Below are 22,091 nucleotides of genomic sequence, written 5' to 3' on the forward strand. Positions count from 1 at the left end.
TCAAAGACGAACAAATAAGAAGCGAGCCAGAGCAACAGGTTTTGTACAAGCTCTGATGTGCACAAGAAAAGCAGATTATTAGATTATTAGATTTACAGTCATTCAAGCCTAGAAACAGTTTGACAGTTTGAGTCAGGACCTAGTTTTTGTTAGGTGACCTTGAGTATCCTAAAAGCACACATAAATAAAATGTATTATTATTTTTATTGTTATTATTATCTAGTTAATGAAAAATGTATCACTGACTAAAAAGTAAATGTTATATGGATAACATGAAAGTACTGATCCTGCCTTTTATTTTATTTTATTACTTTGATGATTGTCATATTACTTTACTGTTTTATTTTTGTCATCTATTTATTTATTTATTTATTATTTTTTAAATCTAATGAATTATTAATGTATTTCAGCTAATTTATAATCTATAATCATTATTATTGTTCATTTTATTTTCTTTGTCTGTGGTAATGTGTGACTGTATTTTTTTGTAATTTCATGTACGTTTTAATATAAACTTGAAATTTTAATACAAATATTGTAAAAAAAAAAAAATTTAAAAAAGAAAGAAAAGATTTTCTGGCTGCCAACTACCAATCCTAATTTCTAAAATTAATAATAATAATAATAATTAAAAAACAAATTAAATAAATAGATAATAATAATAATAATTTTCTGTTCGTGTTTCAGTTAAACCCAGTCTTTATGCTGAGCTAAGCTAAACGCATCCTGACTGACCAACATCTCACTCTAAAAATAACAAATATCCATATTTCCCTAAATATTCCTAACTTCCTAACTACTCCTTTCTCTCTCCTCGTCACTGCAGCCGGCTGTTAGCGTCTCTCATAGACTTATAATTACAGTGAAGCTAGCAGAGAGGGTCAGCCTCCAACTGTTTGCAGGAATTCCTCATTAACAGACTCTCATCATGATTAATGAGGACGATTTGGACAGGTAGGTGAGGAGCCCACACACACACACACACACACACACACACAGATACAACAGTGTGAGTGCTTGTCTCCTCTGGCAGACAGTAATGCCTCTAATGATGCTCATAATAAAATCTCTCCCACCCACTGTGAAGCAACACCTCGGAGGAGCAACACGTCGCGCTGTAAACATAAAGTCAGGTAATAGTCCTGTCTCCCGTTCGCCCTTTCACCCCGAGCAGCTTGTGGCCTAAAATATTTCATTTTGCTCCCGGGACAGCATTATTCTCACTGCATTCAGCGTGTAAAGGTGCCTCGCTATGAATGCTAATTATGCTCCAAATAAAAAAGGGCAATCAATTATCAAATCCTGAGGATGTTGTTGGAATAAAGCGCACACACGCAGCACCGTGTTTGACAAATGGGTTCATTATCTTTCAGCTGAGCGGTCACGCCGTGCAGGAGAGTAACATTTATGCATAATTTATGTTCACCTCAGCGGAGCCATTTGTACTAATCTGATGTATCGATATACGACAGGAGCTCCCGAATCTCCCTTCAAGAGCAAAACACTGGAGCTCAGCGATGATGGGATGTCAGCAGGGTCGTGACAGCAGTGTGAGACGTCCAAACGGCGGGACGTCGGGGACTGATGGGGAGACACCCTTGAGGACTCTTAAACTCACATTCAGACACAGAGGCTGAATCCAAACATCACTTTTCTGCAGACTCATGCAAAACGTTTGCATGATGTTAGAAAAAGTCGAATAATTATGTTTGTCTGACTAAAACTGATGATGCAGATTATTGGTGAAATGCCAAATTTCGGCCCCGATACTCAGCCAGGCCGATAATCCGTCAGCTTCTATGCATATGACAGAAGTGGTGCTCAGTCCAGATGTCCAGATGATGCTCATTTAGACTCACCCTGTCTGATCAGTGTTAAAGAACCTGACAAAAGATGTCCCTTCTTCTTTGAATGTGAGCATCCAGCTTTCTGCTCTGAGCAGCAGATTAAACAGTGTGACAGACTGGAGGTCTGTGGGCACTGCAGGGCAACACGCCTTCCTCCCTCCCGCTGTCACAATATCGAATAAAGCCTAACGACCGTGGCTGGTTACACGAGTTACTCCTCAGGACCAACTGAGCAACAACCAAACCGGCGTCAACAGCAGGGAAACCCACAAGAAGCATCGCTCACAGGTCCGTCCATCCATCACAGAGCCGCAATTTGCTCCTGCAGCCCAGAATTTGACAGAGGAAACAACAATGCATGAAATGAATAACCAAAAATAATGAAGCCATTAAGGGCATGCCTGTTCCTCTGCCATGAAAAAACGCGCAATTTACCGAGCTCTCTTCAATCACCAAAGCTAACAGAGTGACAGTTGATAATGGTTTTAGGACTAAATTGGAGCAAAAAACAAACAATGTGTTGTGGGGTTTTGTCGCCTTCAGCGTGAGCGCTCCACAGCAACAATAAGAAACAATTTCCCAGCCTGTTGACAGAGATTAGAAACCCATTTTCCAACATCTCGTTAATAGATTTCTTTCTGCTTTTCAGTTTTATCTCGCGTTGCTGAACCTGGACAAACATTTTCTGATTTCCAGACGAGTCAAAGAGAATTTTCCGTCCACAAACGAGTCAAATAACCAGCCTCGTTTGTTTATCAGCAACACGTACAACAAAAAAAAATGTGTGAATGAGGAGATGAGTTAAAAATTCTCTGCAGTCAAAATGACGGAGCCAAAAGAGGATTAGGCCTGTCCCCTTCCTGCCATAACCTCGCTGTGCTCACAGAGTTACACATTTTCATTCAGTTGCACAGTTTACGCAGCATTACGCAGGATTAATGGTGCGGGCTGACTGTTTTAGAGATGAATTTAACTGTGTCTGAACCTCTCTTGACCTATATCCTTAACTGGAGCAACGCAGCAGCGTCGTCCTGAAGGGAGACGCTTCATTAGTTTCGGGATGCTCGTGTGCGTGTTTCTCCTGCACACAGTGAAACTATGAAGACAGACGGGCATTTCACTAGCTCCAAATGTCGCTCTAATGCTAAAAAAGGGCAGAGAAAACACAAATATTCCCAAACTTTAACATTCCCAATGCGACAATCAAAATCAAATCTCTGGACCAAAATGAAAATGAGATGGAACTAATGAGCATGTCAGTAAGTTTTAAATACACTAGACAGAAGAAAAACTAAACAATTTAAGTAGATTTGCTTCTGAAATTAACTAAATACTGATTATGCATCTTGGAAAACCGAATGTGCATAATCAGATTTTCATAAAATGTGCTGTAACTACAGATTAAATAATAAAAATCAGTGAAAATAAAAGGTTTGGAGTGAATGAGTCCACTATGGTCTATATGTGAATGTCATCATCCTGCTGTGGCTGCACCTGTTGCTCTATGGTTTTTTGTTGGTTTTTTTTTTACTTATTAACAGTTCTTGAATGACACATTAAACTTTTTTGTGGTTTGACCTTTCGTTCACATGACAACGGTGTTTTGGAGACCTGAAAACTCAAATTTTTGAACCCAGGTTCCCTTTTGAAAACGCTGCCACATCTGTCGCCGTGTAAACTGGCAATGTGCTGATCCTGTGAGAACGATGACGTCATGGCGAGTGGGAGGACAACAACAACAACAATGGCGGACTGCTGAGTTGTATTTGTGCTGCTGACTCTACTGAGTTTATTTACGCTGTCCGTTCTCGTGCGTGCGTTCGCCATCGTCTTCTAGTATGTTCATATTCATCGCTCTGTGGAACAACACCTTGCAGATGCATGTGTTCGTCTCTGGTTTGTCATTACAAAGTTAAACCACCAACTACTGGCCTGGAGTGCATAACGCAGCGTTTTCCGATCTGTGTGCACAACGATCGTTCTTACAACGTTATCATATCAACCCAAAGGAAAGAATTTTGCGCTTTTAGTAGGGCCGTTCCCGCCAAACGTGGCCTTAGAGCAGCTACACTTAGATCCCCAAAAACAGGAGTACATCATCAAATTTGATGTATGCAGACTGAATCGCAGGCTACAACGTACATCCATCCTTGTCAACACGCAAAAACAAAACATCGTCAGCGTGCGTCATCCCTCTGCACCGCTGTAGGGATGAGACGTGCCGGCATGAAGTCCTGCCGCGATGTCACCGTTCTCACAGGATCCGTGCATTAACATGGCGACAGATGGGGTGGCGTTTCGAAAGTTTGCATTTTCAGGCTCCCAAAGTGCTGTCATTTGAGCGAAAGGCCAAACCACAACAAAAGTTTAAGGTTACATGCAAAAACCGTTGCCCTGCAAATGGCCCCTAAACTTATAATGTCACAGTCTGCAGGAGGCTTTTATTAACGTGTACACGATGTAACTTTGCTGCCTCCTTAGGTTAAATAGAGGTTAAATAAAACAATAAATTATAATTATCATAATAATTACACCTGGCAACACTGCAAACTGTCTAAAACATTTGGTTTGTGTAGCTGAGTGAGTCTGCGGGCCATAAGGATCCTGCAACCTTCAACACAAACCAGGTGATGCGAGCTGCCAAGGTCATGGAGGGAATTTCACCAATTACCTGTGTGGCCGGCGGTGCGGCGTCGTGTTGGAGCCTCTACCCTCTAAATATGACTAATTGCCCCTGCTGTTCTGCTTCTTATGATACAGGTTAGAACTCATTACCGGGATGTTACGCCTCGCTGGGCTCTGGTGCTCCGGCTCTCAGGCACACGAGGGGAAATAAACAACCACCTGGCCTTACACACACACACACCAAAACACACACATTTTGATGTTTTATACACGTACAAATAATTGGTTGGTTTTATCTGTTAAAGTGCATTACAGATTTTGTTTTGTCCCTTCGAGCTCCACGTTTCCAGTCATTTTTTTTGGGTAAATGTCCTCCAGGGGATTTCTGATACCTCTGCCAAGTCCACTCTGTTGGGCATTAGCTGCAGTAATACCTTTTTCATTGATTTGTATCAGCGCCTCTGCCTGCAGTCTGAGTGTGGGCGAGTGAGGTACAAGATAGCTTGACACAAAATCCTTTCGGTGTGCCAGCGCCGACGGTTACTGCCGTCAGCCAAGCAAAACAAACAGGTTATAGTGCACTTACGCCGCGGCGGCAAATGCATGCTTTATAATGAACCTGGAGCGAGATATTTAGGAAGTGACAGGCTGCAGATCAACCTGTTTTCTTGATCTGACGGGACCTTTTGAACCGTGACAGTGATTCTTTATTTATGGTTATGCAACGATTACTTGATCCGAATTGCCAAAGGTGCAGTGTTGACACATGAAGTGACTTTCAGTTACGAGCTGAAGGGCGGGGTTGACAAATAGACATAACAACGCCTATTGAGATCGAAGCTGCAGCTACACCTCTTCAGCTGCAAGTGTGATATCACCCTGCAGGCTCAAAAACACCAGCCACTTTCTGACAGAAAACTGCCATTCACTCGTGCAGGTTTCACCGAAAGATAGGATCAAGTTGCTCTCATCATAAAAGCATCATATAGAGCTTGTTTTTAAACTACGGGAGCTAAAATGGGTCATGTACTTTTTTTTAACTTCATTTTCCGAAGCCTCAGGTCCCGACTGAGATTAACAAACTCTAGATTTATCCGTAACATCGAGCCTCGCAGGGGAAACGCTGATAACAAATAAATCACATAAACCTAAGCACATTAATCTAAAGCATTCTTACATTTGCGTACTATCTGATGCAGCTTCGTGCAGTCGGGATTTACGAGGATTAATCACTTCTACATTCAGCCACCGTGACGTGTCACCATGTTTAAATGGTACACTATGTGAGGCACTAAATAGGACTTCCAGGATTAAAAAAAAAAAGCTTTTCTGCAGCTTGACACCAAACAGCAAGTCATTTCGTCTCTGAGCATTTAACCTATAATTTCCTGTTGTGTTACAATCCTTTTCACAATAATCAGGTAAAGCTTGTTTCTTCAGGGGCGCAGCTAGAAGTTGTGGGTCCCGTGTACAAGAGGGGACCGTCCTCCCCCTTCCCCTGCCCAGAAAATACTTGAGTCACGTTCCCAGCTTATGGTCTCCACCCATTAGACACACGTGAATCCCAACTAGTAGCCCATGTAATTTCATACCTTTCTGAAATTTCACTGACGTACACAGACAGTGAGTTCGCCACTTACAACCAGCTTTTCAGACGAATAAATATACATGAGGAACCCACTAAGTTTTAAGTAAAGAAATATTCTCACAGTTATTTTCCTTATTAAACAGAAAAATTTGAATTTCTCTCAGTCACAGAAGACTGGCGAGGCTTGATCGCCTCTTTAACTCATCATCAAACACACTTCATTCAAACTCTACAGAAACAAACTAAAACTCACCTAAGCCATCTTTGTTACACTTGTTAGTAAATCCACAGTTCCAGCAATCACCAGGTCTAGTTTTGTCAAATTAAATCCTTAATTCACCAAGTTAGATGACAAAAAAATTGCCATTATTTCCCAGTCTCTCGCTGCCTGCTGGTCGCCGGCTGTTTACGGCCCTGTAATGTCTTCCTCCACCACTAGGTGTCACTGTGTCTTTCAGCTCAGCTGCCTGTTCCACCAGTAGAGACCGGAGACTGAGCTCTGGTGGTGCATGCTGTGCACTACATACAATGAGTTTAATAGAAAAATGAGTGCCTGTAATTATGTGGTTACTGAAAAACATACCTTCAGGATTTCTAAATACTCTGGTATATAGTACAACGGAGCACCGGACTAATTAGTAACTAACTAATTATTAATTATTAGTTAGTTACTGGTTGATGTCGCGACTATCGAAAGAAAAAATAACCAAAACTGACATAGAAACATCTGTATAACTACAAGGACACATTCCAAAACAACTGTCTAACTGCTCACAGCCTGAACTACTGAGTCAAATTTCTGTTTACAAGCAATAAAGAGCCACAACAATAGATGAGAAAAGTCAGAAAAAGATACTTAAATGCATAATGTTTATAGGACTTCCCCTTTAACCCTTTGAAACCTGAGTAAAAGGGCAGGATTTCTGTCAAAGACATGTGAAGATGCATCTAGTATGTGTGTATGTATATATAAAATACTTCCTCCTTCTTTTCACACTTGCTAATAAAGGCCACTTTGTGAATGGAATTTGTTATGTATGTTGATATTTTATTTTTAATGTTCAAAATAAAGACATAAATCATTTGTTAGGCCTAAATGTATTTTTCTGGACATTTTTCCTTTTTTTTAAACTTCTAATAATTTCTCTCTCTTTCTCTCTTAAAAACTAATTTTTAGTTCATTCTCTTGTCACAATTTCTTGCAATTTTTGCCCAGCTGCTCACTGCCTTTTTAGCCATGTTTTTCAAAAATAAATCAATTTGCTCGGGTTTTGGGGGTTTAAATGCATGTGAAAAGGTGCCTGAAGGCAGCACAAGAAAGTTGTTCCAGGTTTCAAAGGGTTAACCACTGAATTTAGAGCCCAAATGTTTGTCTATCAATGATGACATACTCCCCTGATTAACCCTTAAACACCTGAACTGTCATCAGTTCACTTGTGCTGCTACCAGACGCCTTTTACAAGCATCAAAACCTCTGAAAGAAAGGCAGCAACTTGGCATAAGGTGCCCTGCAAACTGCAAGAAATTAAGAAAAGATGACAAGAAAATGACCTGAAAATCTGTTGTTTTTTTCTTTTTGTTGTTGACTTTTTTAAAGGAGAGATGAAATCATTAACTGTATTAAATAGATAAAAAATTCAGAAAATATAATATTTGCATGTGTACATTTGTCTGTATATTTGTGGGTTATTCCTTTTTATTTTGTTCTTGTTTTTTATACCTTTTTTGTGCACATTTTCAGGTCTTTTTCATTTATTTATTTACAAATTGTGTACTGATTCTGAGTAATTTCTTGTCATGTTGCTCACTGCCTTCTCCCAATGTTTTTCGAGAAAACAAACAAACAAACAAAACATTTGCTCGGGTTTTAAACGATTAAAAGAGCGAAACATGTCAGTGCAGACATGCCAGTGATCTTGGGTGATGTGTGCCCTGCCTCCCCGCTGCAGGCTGCCCGGTGGCCGCCCTGTGTCCGCGGCCAGCAGCAGCAGCAGCAGCAGCAGCAGCCCCGCTCCTTGGGTACCATGCCCGCTCCCTCCTCATCTGTGTGCGGATACGCTCCTCCCCTGCTGGGCTCAATCAATCACACAACGCTCCACACTGCAAAACTGTGACCTCCACTGACAGTTAACGCTTTGTGCAAATCAAACCAGCTGAGCAGCAAAAGCCCCGTCCAGTGAATGACTGGAAAAGCCGAACGCAGCCGATAGACCCCTGCTTCATCTGTCTCCACTCACAGCCAAAAACAAACCATCATGTCGCACACATAAACGCGTTTCACAAAAATCAGCTCTTACCTGCCCACTGTTTGGTTGGCGAGCTGTCTCATTCGGTTGAACTGCTTCTTCATCTTGTGTTTTTCTGCGTTACCAGCGGGCGGTAGAGCCTCTCCACAGATCTCATTGATAAGAAGAAAGTCAGATCTCCGCGCTGGTCTACGGCACACGGGGAGGGTCAGTCTTTAAACATCCAGTTTTTAACATCCGCTGTCGGGAAAACGTTGAGCTAAAATCTCCTCATTTTAGCTGATGTGTGTGTCTCTTGTCATCCGCTCCGCTCCGCCGCTCCAGAGATGCTGGACCGATTCCTCCTCTCTCCCCCAACACTGACAGCCCGCTGGCGACACGACGTCCCCCACCGGTGCACTGTGGGAAATGTAGTTTAGTTAGATCTCCTCTCCATAGAGCCACATAGGGGAATTTCAGCCTTTTAACCCTTTGAAACCTGGGTTTGTTTACGTGACTTCTTTCAAAACATTGGGAAAAAGACAATGATCAACATAAAAAGATATATGTAGCCTATATGTATATGTGTATGCCGATATGTATATTATCTTGTACAACTGTAGCCTATATTTTGAAAACTCAATAAAGAGAGTTAAAAAAAAAAAAAAGTTAAAAATAAAATACATTTTAAAAAAACAGATAAAAAGACTTGGAAAAGGTGCATAAAAATGTAATAATTCATTAACTACATTTTAAATATGTATTTATAATTATTATAAATCTACTTTTTCGTAGCCTATTTCTTTTTTCCCCTGACATTTTCAAAAATAATTTAATCATCATTATAGTCATTGTCATGATCATCATCGTTAATAAATCTTTTTTTTTTTTTTGCAATTTGTGAAACATTTCCTACCTGAAAATTAACAATAAATGAATAAATAAATAAACAAAGTACAAAAATAACTTTCTTTTAAAGAAAAAAAAGAAAAAGAATAAAGCAAACAAGAAATGACTTGAAAAGTGAAAATACATTTTTAAAAAAGAAAGAAAAAACACAAGAAAATTACTTTAAAAAAGTGCAGAAATTTAAAAAAATAATAATTTTTGTAACATAATTTTAAATATATTTTTGATAATTTTCAAATAATTCCTCACCCTTTTCAAAACTATTTCATAATAATAATAATAATAATAGTAATTTTCAGGTCTTTTTCTACATCACCTTATACTAATTTCTTGCAACATGCAGGACATTTCTTGTCAAGTTAGTCTGTGCCTGTTTTCCAATGTTTCTGATGGAAATAAAACCAATTTGCTTTGGCTTCAAAAGGTTAATGCCCCTGCTGTAAAGTGTAAACTACAGCTCTACTGGATGTGATATTTGGTGCAGTTAAACAGTTTGTGCAGGTAAACAGCGCCACCTTGTGGCTGTTAACTCTCAGTAATGTTAAATCTGTAAAATAAAGTGATGACAAAACTGACTTCACACCAGTGATGCACCATAATGATTATTTCAGCAAAAACCGATCATTTCTTTTTGTTTGTTTTTCATTACCTGAGGGTATGGAAAGCTGAGGTGTGGTGAGTACAGATCAATTGAATGCACAGTTTAACAAACCAACATATTTAATATGCTTAATGTCAGTTTTTAGAGTAGATCTTGGAGTAACTATCACAGTCAAGTAAATCAAGTGGCCTAAAAAGTACATTTGCCTGAAATACATAATAAAGTACAACTTTATGTAGCATAAAATGAAAACTATCAAAGAATACTATTGTTTTTGGGGGTTTTTTTATTAGAAGTCTTTAAGATTTTGCAGCATATCTGTGTGAAATCTTCATGCAATCTGGGCTGTCCGGACAATCAGTGTTGTCCAAAAATACAGTTATAAAGCACAGATAATAGTTAAAGTCCAACACCGCAAACACTATTTGTTTATAGCTTTAGGCTTCAGGATAAATCTGGTATAAATCTGCATTTTCTTGCCCACGTCGTTTGGTCACCCATCATTGTTATAATTACTCAAGTCTTATTTGTTAACAGCACCATGTAGCACACCATCTACAATTTGTTGTCACTTTAATAGTCACAAACAACTGAAATTATATAAATTAATAAAGTAAATGTATGTGAAATGTTGCATATAAAAATAAAGTTAAAAACACAAGTGAGCCAACACGAATAAAGAGTTTTTCAGTTAACAGTCCACTCATATGACTGTGGCGGTACATAAAAACAGATTTAAACATTTGTCAGAAGTGGGCGCTCAGTGTGCAACAAAGTTGTTTTAAAAGATTTGTGAGATTTTGAATGTCTCTAAGAAATACTGTCGCCAGCAAGAATAGAAATACTGCAGTAATATGAAGGGAAAAACAGGCTAGTTTAACAAATATTGCTGGCATAGTTCACAATGTACTGCCTTATTACAGTATCATATTGTGAGTTTTTCTTAATAAGAAATTGTTTATATCTTAAATTACTGACATGAAGCTATTGCAAAAGTTTATTTTTTCAGTGAACATGTCTTCACCACAATTTCAGCTTGATGTTTCTCTTGAATGTATTTATGATCAGTTTCGGCAAAACTTTTCCCACAAGTGTGGCAATTACGTGATTTTTACTTGTGTACGTTTTTATGTGTTTTGACCATGAACTGAAAAGTATGAAAGAAAAAACACGTACTGGATGACACCTTCAGGACTGCAGCTCTCGCAGGTCCTCCACTGAGACTGAGGCTGCTCCTCAAGAGTGAGCGTTTTTAAAGGAGAGGTGGAGGCTTCGGATCAATAACTTCATTGATACCCACACTTGCAGATAAATTGGAGTCACTTTGTCCACGTCACACCAGCAGAGTCTTCTGCATACAAGCCTTCTCATATTTTGCAGTCCTTTTCTTCTTTCTTCCCCACAGCTAAAACAACCGACCTGTTCAACAACCGGAAGCAGTTTTCCAGACAGAGAGAGAACCCGAAAGTTTGAAACACCTGTGAGTCAACGGGTTGGACCCGTGTTCGTACGCATGCGCACCTGCGCTGGGGGGCGTAGCCCAATAATTATTTTATTTTAGAATTAATCAGGATTCACATGCTGTGGGGTGGGGGCAAACTCATCCATCAAATTAAGCCTTTGATTTGACAGAAAGTATGTTCTTTACTTTTTGTTTTGTATAAAATCAATGTTGCTGTAATTCCCAGACTGTGATAATAATATGCTTTGCACCTTGTATTTTGTCATCTAAAAACATAGTGGCATAATGACAACAAAGGGCATTTAAAGGATTAAAATTCAGAAAATTGATGAACATTTGATAGGTATGATTGGGATTGAATAAATAAATGAAGGTAGAAAATAATATTAATGTATAATATTTTTTCAAAGCTTCATTCTGAAAAGCGCATTTGGTGCAGAGGACGATACGAGTGTGTGTATTATTAAAGTGGGCCCTGAGGTTTAAATAAGCATCGGAAAATGTCCAAATTCATAATTATAATACAACAATAAAAATAGGTCTAAATTGTAATTTTTTAAAATAAATTTCTTTATTAACAAATGTAAGTTTACATATGTTTCACAAACATCCATGCTTGTTTACACTGTGCTGGTCCTTACATATCGCTTTACATAAATGTCTCATCATAACGCAGTAAAAGAAAAGAGAGAGAGACAGACTTCATTACTCATACTTTTTTTTCCATATTTTAACCCCCTCTTTCTCCCTCCGTACCTCAGAACAGGACAGTAGTAATCAGAAATAATTTAGAGTATAAAACAAATATTAATTAACAAGAAAGAATTAGATTTTTAAAATAACAATCACAACAATAACAATAATAAGTAAATAAAACAAAGCAAAAACACCATTTATGATGTCAGCATGGTCTTTAAGGAGTTAAATGTGTTAGGAAGGGTTGCCATTTGTCAAAGCACCTCTCTGAGTTTGCTTTCAGGTCCTCTGATCAATAAAATGATCAATAAAAATGTAATATTTACATATCTGCCGTGTGTAGTTCCACTCTACTGCCACAGGAGGCGCCCGCGTGCCCACATTAAATACCGCGACTGTCACCAGAATAAGAGGCGCTGCCGGAGTTTACCTGGAGTTCACTTGTTGAATGACAACAGACGGAAGTTTATTCTTTATTTTACACTTTATTTCTCCGCTTGGGAACAACTTACCGCATCTCGGCGCAGAGTCGCAGCTTTTCTGACTCCCGATCGGCCGCCTCGCCCCGGAAAAAATGCGGGACCGGACGAAAGAATTGGGAAATGTGAGTGTTAAAGTTACCGTGCTAACGTTAGCATTAGCGCGCTAGCCTGCTAACACTGAAGTTAAGTCGAGTAACGGCCGCTAACAGAAGAAGAGTTTAGCCGTGACAACTCTAACGGACAAAGTACGCACATTAAAGTGATTAAAAATATCATTAAGTGGCCGTCTGAGTGTCTGATAGTTAACTTTAGAGACATGTTATTCACAGCTTCCGTTTCAGCCCCGTCAGGCCGGACAGACAGGGACAGACGGGGACAGACAGGGACAGACAGGGACAGACGGGCTCATTAACAAGTGTGTTTTTGTGCCTTAAAATGGACATGTCTCTGTCCTTTTATTTATATTTTTGTGTACCTGACTTGCAGAATGCAGAGACTTCAGACGAGGACGAGGAGAGCAGAGCTCTGATGATCAAACCTGGAGCCTCTTCAGCCAAAGAGGAGAAGGACAATGAAGCTTTCTTCAAAAAGGTTTGCATTAATGTCGATATTAACCCTTTGGGATAATCCGAGGAAACTTGACGGGAAATGAAGTTTATTTTTAAAATTTTTTTTTTTTAAAAAAAATGCATGAGGGGGAAGGTAGTCAGCAACTTGGCGTGAAATGTTCCGTAAATGACGATTTCTTTAATAAATAAAGAGAAGGGGGGGTATTAGAAAGTTATCAAATAACTAGCTATATATATATATATATATATATATATATATATATATATATATATATAACAATTATTATTACTATGTAATAAAAGCTTCAGATAAATATGTTTTATTATTTATACTTTTTTATTTTAAGTTAAGTTAGTACATTTTTTCAGGTTAATTCCTGTTTTTGTTCTTTTTATAGTAAAAACAATACCAAGTAATGATCGTGTCTGTGAATGCAGGAACACTGTAAAACAATCATCTAGCATACATTTAAAATGAACTAAGTGCTCAAATCTGTCCAATTTTATGACAAATATCATCAGCTAATTTGTCTTTTTTCCTTAAATTGTAGTTGAATCTGCAAAACTCTTATTTTTTAGGAGCAGAGGGTTTTGCTTGCATTGCTTCGTGTTTCTGTTTGTTAAACTGTGGAAAAGGTAAAAACCAGCAGAGGATTTTGTCTGATACTTTGCTGCTTTCTACATTTTGTTTTGTAAACACCTCAGACTTTGCTAATCCCAGCGTCCTCGTGCTGGGCTGCAGCGTGCACGTGGAAGAGACATAAACTGGAAGAGGATGAAACTCCAGCAACACCTGTAGTATTTAATCAACGTTTTCATCCTTTATGAGGCTGATCCCCTCAAAAAGGCCACACGCCCAAACATGTTGGTTTTGCAGTTTTAAACACTGCGAGTGTCGAGCTCTCCTCGTCACGAGCTTCTATGAACAAGGGCCGACTGTTATTGACAAAAATACCAAAAACTCACTGTTTACACTTTCTCAAATGTTAATATTTGCTAGTTTTCTTAATCCTCTGTGATAGCAATTTGAATATATCGCCTCCATTTTTTTACTTTTTTCACAGTTCTTTAACATTTAACAGACTAAATTATTTATGATTAAAAAAACATAATACTGTTATTTTTATGATTAATCACTTTAGATTTATGTTCTGTTTAATTATTTTAATCATCTTTTTATAAACTTGAATTGTTTAATTACCAAAAATAAGCAAAAATGCTTGCTGCAAGTTAACAGAGCCAAATGTGTCATCCTAAAACTGCTTATTTAGTCCCACCAGCAGTCCACTACTCAAAGACAATCAATGAACGTGATATAAAACAGAGAAAAACAGATCTTTTTTCGTCTTTTAAAACCTTAACCCAGAGCATATACGATAAACGAGTTAAATATTTAACAAACTTCCTGTTTATTTGTTTTCTGTGAAATATCAAATTGATTAAGCTACAAAAAATGCAACTGTTGACCACATTTCTGCTTTAAAAACCCAAAAACTCAATTTTTTTCCCCAAATTTAAGGTGCAAGAAATCCACGAGGGGCTGCAGAGCCTCAGGAGAATGGTGTCTAACCTGGAGAACAAGCAGAAGACTGTGCTGGGCGTGGCGCTGCCGGAGGAGGGTCAGTGTGTTCGCGTAGACTCTCAGTGGATCCAGATTTGAAAATGTTGATCATCGATTACAAAACAAGCCTGCCGAGTGTTTGAAACTGGATAAACTAGTCGAAAACATCTTTTTCCATTCAGTAGTAACTATAAACGTCTGCAGCTGATTTGTAGATGCTAAATTAATCTAGATTTTTCTGTCTGATGTTGTTTTTATTGGATCAGGTATGAAGAAAGAGCTCCAGACTCTTCGAGAGGAGATTAAAACGCTGGCGACTAAAATCCAGAGACAGCTGAAGAGTGAGTACTGGACGAGAAAAAGTGAACACGAGGATTTATTTTAGTTTGGGCTCAGTTTATCAGTTATCTCTCTACAGGTATTGAACCGAAGAAGGGAGAGGAGGATGGAAAATATGTGCCCATAAACACTCGGATGCAGCGGACTCAGGTGCACCTTTAAATTTCGGCTTTTACAAGGACATAACTTTTATATTTCTGCAGCTGCATGAAGCTGTTTTATCCTGTTGTTGTTAAATAAACCATAGATATAGAAATGGAGAAATGGAGATACCTCGTTTTCGGCTGCTCTAAGCTCGCCATGATGCGTCTGCGCTGGCGCCAAATCGCGGAGGTCGAGAGCCATTAATAAACAAATCTATGTGTATTAAGAGATGCAGATTTAAGTACAAAATCGACTGAAACTCGATTTATATGAAATTAGTTTTGTCGATTATGAAGTGAAATCTGCATTTCTCCAAACACATTAGGGGTCGACCGATTATTAGTACTTAATGAGACCGAAAAACGATATTTGGAACTGATATGCATTTACAATTAATAAATTAATTACTTAATCGGCCCCGATAATCATCCGAGCTGATAATCTGTCGGCCCCTGATACACGTTTGTTTACAAATGTTGTTTACCTTTTTTTTTTTTTTTACCTCTCCATTAAATCGCCCGCGCAGACGCACGTCAAACTGCGATATCTGCATTTCTATATCTAAACTATAAACAGCAGTAAAGTCAAACTGTTCCCCGGTCTGCAGCACGACGTGTTGTCGAAGGAGTTCGTGGAGCTGATGGGTCACTGCAACACCATCCAGGCTCAGTACCGAGACCGAAACGTGGAGAGGATACAGAGGCAACTGAAAATCAGTGAGTGCATAAAGATGCCGCTTTGATTTCGGTTTGTGGTCGTCTTGACTCATTTCCTCCTCCGCTGCTGTCGCTTGTCATTAACCGCATGCCTTTTTCTTTCATTTTCTGTTACTGTAATTCCCCTTATTTAACTTCTCGAAGCACTCTATCACGATTCGATATTTGGTTTATTTTAACTTCACCTTTTAAGACATATTTTATCTTATTAGTTATTTTACAACATTATCACGAATGATGTGTTTGTACAGCTGCTTCCACTGACGGCTGATCGCAGGAGCAGTTAGAGTTGGTGACAAACACGTGAATATTCTCTTATATTTGCTTACGGCTACATTACAGTGAATCCGAAATCACCGGCTCTCGTCTGAGTCCTCGAGGAGATCAGTTATTAGAAAAATGGGGAATAGTTTATTTTCACTTTGAGACCAGTCTGAGTCATGAGTGAATATTTTGATCATTAGTTTCACTTCCTCCACAGTTTATACGACCAGCTCTGGTTGTCAACCACAGAATCATAATTTTAATAACCAAAATCTTTTCAGATGGAGCTCTCTGCAGAGAAAATGTTCGATTTTTTTCATGACAGGAAAAAGGTTGAGAAGCACAGTTATGAACTGTTCACTTAAATGTAATAAATGGTTTCTGACAGTGTTCTCAACCTTTTTTTTAATGCTCGTTTACTGCTTTGAAATGCTAGATTATAATTGCAGCTCTTCATTGTGATTTTTGTATATTTTTCACTTTAACTAAAAATAAAAAAGGATTTTTCTCTTCGATCTCAGCATCGAGCGAGTTTTTGTATTTGCATTTTGAGCGTTTTTCCTGCAAACAGTCGCTCTAATGTACTTTTTTTTTCAGCTGGGACCAACGTGACAGACCAAGAGCTGGACGCGATGCTTGAGAGCGGCCAGACGGACGTTTTCACCCAAAATGTGAGTGCACGTAAGATGTCGTTCACCGCAGACGTAAAAAACACGTTTACAGCTGCAGGTGTTTTTCTCGCGGTGACTTTAAATGTCGTGTGTGAAATGATGACAGATCTGCTCTGCTGTCGTCTCTCTAATCGCTCAAACTGGACGACAGATTTGGTAAGCAAATTTAAAACACGTGCAGCCCCTCCTGCTGTTTTTAGTGTTTTTAGAAGCTCGTAGTTTGAAGAATCCTGATGTGCACTCGGTCAGTAAAAGTAGTGGAAAGTATCTAAGTGATTTTATTTTCTGCTACTTTATAGATGTACTCCACAAAATTTCAAAGTGAAATATTCAACTTTTTAATCCACTAAATGTGTGTAACAGCTGTTTTTACTAAACAGAATAAAATTGTATATAAAAACGTGACGTTAAAGGTCTTTGTTAAGGGTCTTTGTCCTGTTTAATGGTTTTTTTTCTTAATTTGGTGAATCATACGTGGAGAAAATCTAAATAAAATCTTACAAAAAAATTATATATAAAAAAGTTTTTGGTAAAGGTCAAGTGTCTTGAGATTTAGGGGAATTAGTGGCATCTTGTGGTGAGATTACAACCAGCAACTTCTCCCTGCAATAATTCCCTCAGTGTTTTAAGAGTTTTAGGTGTGTTTTTTTTACCAGGAGCTAAATTATCAGCAAAGGTCTCTTCCTCTAAAAATAAATAAATAAATAAATAACCAGAGCCAGTACTTGCTAATGAGCGCTCACCTATTTTCTCTGATTCCCCAAATTTCTGAAAACAAATAAACCCGATAATTTAAACTCTCAACAAAAACACAGAATGAAGCAGTCAGGGTTCCTGCAGCGCACGGCAAGTTGGATTTAAGACTTTTTAAGTCTTAACAGTTTAAAAAAGTTTACAGTTTTTATTTAACGAACATATTATCAGAAAAATCTGGCATTTCTTGCTGATTTTCTTTGCAAATTTGTGCTTCTCAATCTGCATGTGAGATTCCACTGTTTTGGTTCCCGTCACGAGTTAAATAGAAGAAATTTATTCAATTATTTAACAAAAAAAATAAATGTTTCCAGTTATTTTGAGGTTTTACAAAACGTCAGAAAAAATCCATTTTCTTAAATCCTGTTCCCCATTTATGAGCATTTTTAAGACTTTTGAAAGTGAAACTGAGGATTTATTTCAAGATCGAGGATTTTAATGCTTTTTAAGACTTTTTAAGGATCAGCAGCGACCTTGGAGGCAGTTTCATGCTCTCTGACACTTTTTTTTAACTAAGCACCTGCTAATGTTGGCTCACCTGTTTTTTGTCGGTGATCCAGATTTTCAGGAGGTTTTTTATCGGGACCAGAATGATCCGCAGAGATCTCTTCTCTCTGAAAGAAACAGACCAGCTTATTTAAAGTGGTAAAAACAAGGAAAAGTCAGAGCAACAAAATATGAAAACATAATAAAAGATACAGATGTGCAATAAAAGAGTAAAGAGATAAGATATAATAAATATAATAAAAATCACCATTAAAAAATAGCAAATATGCCGACAGCAGTTGCATTTAAAAAAAAAAAAAAAAAAAAAAGCAGCCTACTACAGTAGTTCGGTGTTTGGTTTGTCCGTTCAGGGCCACCGTAGAAACATGGCACACACAATAATTCTTATTTTCAGGTGATTATACACCAAAGAAAAAACACTTATTATTATTTTTTATTCAGTTTATGCCAATATATCCCCCTAAATCCCACACAGGGGACCTTTAAAGACTGAGCTCGGCCCCAGAATCAGCTGCTGGTCCCTCAGAGGGGCCCCGAACCTTTAGTTGGGAAACTTAAAACTATTTTAAAATGCTTGTTTATCAGTAAAAGGGGGCGGTTTACTGCAAAATGAATACTTTTGATACTTAAAGTACATTTTGTGATGATACTTTTGCACTTTGAGGGATATTTACATCGACGTACGAATGAATTTCGGCACTTTTTGCAGCACTAATCACAGATGAAACCTCATGACTTGTTCGTAACGCAGCTGATACATTTCTGCACTGTGGCGTTCAGATCCTGATCGACGCTCAAGCTACAAAACAGGCTCTGAACGAGATCGAGTCCCGACACGACGAGATCATGAAGCTGGAGAGGAGCATCAGAGACCTGCACGACATGTTCCAGTACCTCGCCATGGAGGTGGAGGCCCAGGTAACGCGCGCTCACAGAGTCTGAGGTTTCGTTTTCTGGGGGGCTGGAGGGGTGTCTGATGGTGGTGTTGACGCCTCCTGCAGGGGGAGATGGTGAACCGGATCGAAAACAACATCAAACAGTCTTCTGACTACGTGGAGAAAGCGAAGGAGAACACAGAGAAAGCGGTCACGTATCAGCAAAGAGCGCGCAAGGTACGACGCCGTTTCACACGCCACACGAAAAAGAAACTTTAACTTCCCTGATTAGTTTTGCTCGGATGCTAATTGATCCGTTTGTCTTTTCTCCGATGCAGAAAAAGATGTGGATAGCGTTATGTTTGGCGATCCTCATCTTCATCTTAGTCCTCTCACTGGTCATCACCTTCGGCACCTAACGGCGGGCGCAGAGTCGTTGCTGCAGACTGGACAGAAAAGAAGCACATAAAAAGATCAAAAAATATCCTTTCATGTAAATAATTCAGCCCACAGGATGTACGGGTGAATTCAGTTGTAATCCCTCTTTTATCTTCTCCTCATGTCACACTGTGGAAGTCTGTTTCTGCCGGCGGGGCGCGAAACAAAGACGCCGAGTCGTTTTAAAGAGAAACTTTTGGGGAATAATGATTTAGTGTCTCAAAAAAATGAGTTAGTTTGGCAAAATAATGAAAACTTTTTCAAAATGACATTGCATCTCAAAATAAGGACTAAATATGTAAAAATAATGAGTATCTTAAAATAATGTGAAACTTTATTTAAAAAAATGAGTGACTTACTTTTGCAACATAATGATAAACTTTCTCTAAATAAATAGCATCGCTAAATAACGGGAAACTAGAATATCAACATGTTGATATACTAAGTCATTTTGAAAGTTTATTTTTAGAAAGTTTACCATCATTTTGAGACTGATTTTTTTTTTTAATTAATTTTTTAGAAATTAAGTCATTTTGAAAGTCTAAATTTTTTAAATTAAATTTCTCATTGTTATGAGATACAAAATTTTGCAACAGTTTCTTATATTGAGACTAAATCATTAATATTTTCAAAATTTTTCAACAGTAATATTGAGAAAGTTTCTTACGATGAGATAGATTATTTGAAAAGTCATTATTTTGAAGGTTTCTCATTTTGAGTTTCTCGTTTTTTAGATGTAATTATTTTGAAAGTTTCTAATTGTTTTGAGTCTCTGATGTTATTCTAAGTCTTTACTTCGAGATATAAAGTCATTATTCAAAGAAAGTTTCTCAATAAAATGACTTAAAGGATCTTTTTGGCAGAAACAGGCTTCCGTATGTAAGCCTGCTGTCCTCCTAATGGGCCTATGCTTTTTTACTCTTTTGTTTTTTCTTAAAAGAAATGTGCTTTTAACTCACGAATGACTTCAATCTCGCCTGTATTTCCACTCCAGAGGTAGCGCTGCTGGTTTATGGAAACTCCCCGCTCAGATTCTGGTCTGCAACACAAACACCAGGACAATTTGTGAACTGTTACGTCAGCGCCCCTTTCCCCTCCTTCGCTAAAAAAAGAGGAAATAAGTGGCCTTGAGCAAAGCACAATGCAGTATTGAAACTGAGACTGGCGCTGATCATACTGTACTCAGGAAACTGTGCGTTTAATTCTTGTTACGTTGTTGTTTCTGGATGAATTTGAGGCGTAAATAACAATTTTAATAGAGTAGGAATTTCTTTTAGAGGCAAATAGACTAATATAATTGTACATAACGATGATGATTGAGATGATTTTTAAAAACTTGAAAGTTTTTTCAAACTGCCGACATGTAACAAGTTGTAAGTACAGATTTTTTTTTGTGTGTGAAATAACACCCCCCTTCGAATTTTAATGTCAAGGTGTCTCAGCACTGCAATAAAAGGCCCGAGGCCCAACTTTTATTTGTCCTATCAAGTTTGTATTTATGATTGAAACATTGCTGTGTAAGCTGCTGCTACGAAAAAAGCTTGCAACCACACAAAATGTTTTGTTTTTTTTCCCCAAAAACTGTGCCTTCACCGTTATGTCCTGTGAGAATGAGCTGCTGTGCACTAACATTGTGAAGAAGGGACGGAGTGAGTTCTGTGTTTGAATTCACACAGCAGTGTTTCAGCTTCGCGTAATACATTTACTTGTTTTATACTTTTATTTTTCTCCATCAGTTTGTCACATTGTGCAAAGTCTCTTTTTGTCTTCCAGGTTGCTCCTTTAGTATTTTTTTTTTGTTAAAGTCTGAGGGGAAATCCTGCAGCATTTTTGTTAACTAACCACAAAAAAACAGTTATGGAAACAGATTGGCCGGCGGTGCACCACAATGTGACAAATCTGTTATGAAAAATAAACCAAAAATGTTTGTTAAAAGTCGTCTGGTCTTTGCTCAAGTATGGAAGCTCATTTCTGCCAGTAAAAAAAGAAAATAGAAATAGAAACGCATAGCGCTGTGATGGAAAAAGAGCCATCTTCAAAATAATGAGTCAGTATCTCAAAAATGACTTAATATAGCAACAGGAGAAACACTAAAATAATGACTTGGTATCTCAATATAATGACAATCGACAAACGAGTTAGCATCTCAAATTAATGAGCTAGTATGGCCACATAATGAGAATGTTATCAAACAGGACTTAGTATCTCATAATTTATGAGCTAGCATCTTAAAAATAATGAATTAGTATCTCAAAATTATCTAGTATAGTAACATGAGAAACTGAAAAGTAGACCAAGTGTCTTAAATAGTAATAGATTCTGAAAAATAATTAGTCTTTATTTCAAAATGAGTCGTTATCTCAATAATAAGTACCTCAAATAACAAAATTATCTCAAATAAATGACTACGTATAGTAACATAATGAGAAAATTTACCAAAACAGTGACTTCGTAACTCAAAATAATAATTAGGTATCTCAGTAATGCTAAAAACGTCACTAAGTCATTGGAGGTTTCTTTGTTATTGAGATACTATATCATTATTTTGAAATTTCAAGTCATTTTTTGAGATACTAAAGTTGTTATTTCGAGATAAACAAGTAATTATTTTGGGAAGTTTTCTCCTTTTTTTATTGCATCACAAAGCTAAATTTCCTTTTTTCTAGCAGAAATGGTCTTCCATACTTTAGTCTCTTTTTAAAACAAAGAAAAAGGTTGATGAGCAGAGCAGCGACTTTACTACTGTGTAATATTCCGGCTGTTGAACACACTCATTTATTTTAATATAGATTTGTTTTTAAAATAAATGTGTTCTATTA

The 22,091-nt window shown here is 37.8% G+C and overlaps 2 protein-coding genes across 2 annotated transcripts in view; one reads left to right on the plus strand and one right to left on the minus strand.

Annotated features, from left to right (window-relative positions):
* LOC121958923 (rho GTPase-activating protein 44-like) overlaps positions 1 to 11,123 on the minus strand; it is a 92,214-nt gene extending 81,091 nt beyond the window's left edge. Inside the window, 2 exon segments of the mRNA XM_088069607.1 lie at positions 8,358 to 8,705; positions 10,972 to 11,123. Coding sequence (XP_087925733.1) covers positions 8,358 to 8,410 — 53 coding nt within the window. The 5' untranslated portion in view covers positions 8,411 to 8,705; positions 10,972 to 11,123.
* A 1,229-nt stretch (positions 11,124 to 12,352) lies between these two features.
* stx4 (syntaxin 4) lies at positions 12,353 to 22,091 on the plus strand. Its single transcript, XM_042508544.2, has 10 exons — positions 12,353 to 12,557; positions 12,922 to 13,026; positions 14,524 to 14,623; positions 14,832 to 14,906; positions 14,984 to 15,054; positions 15,656 to 15,764; positions 16,626 to 16,699; positions 18,740 to 18,877; positions 18,961 to 19,071; positions 19,173 to 22,091. Exons 1-10 carry the CDS (start codon positions 12,528 to 12,530, stop codon positions 19,251 to 19,253), a joined length of 894 nt encoding a protein of 297 aa, XP_042364478.1. The 5' UTR covers positions 12,353 to 12,527; the 3' UTR covers positions 19,254 to 22,091.

This window comes from Plectropomus leopardus, chromosome 19 (genome assembly GCF_026936395.1).
Source record: "Plectropomus leopardus strain MGB_pleo_1.0 chromosome 19, ASM2693639v1, whole genome shotgun sequence".
NCBI lineage: Eukaryota > Metazoa > Chordata > Actinopteri > Perciformes > Serranidae > Plectropomus > Plectropomus leopardus.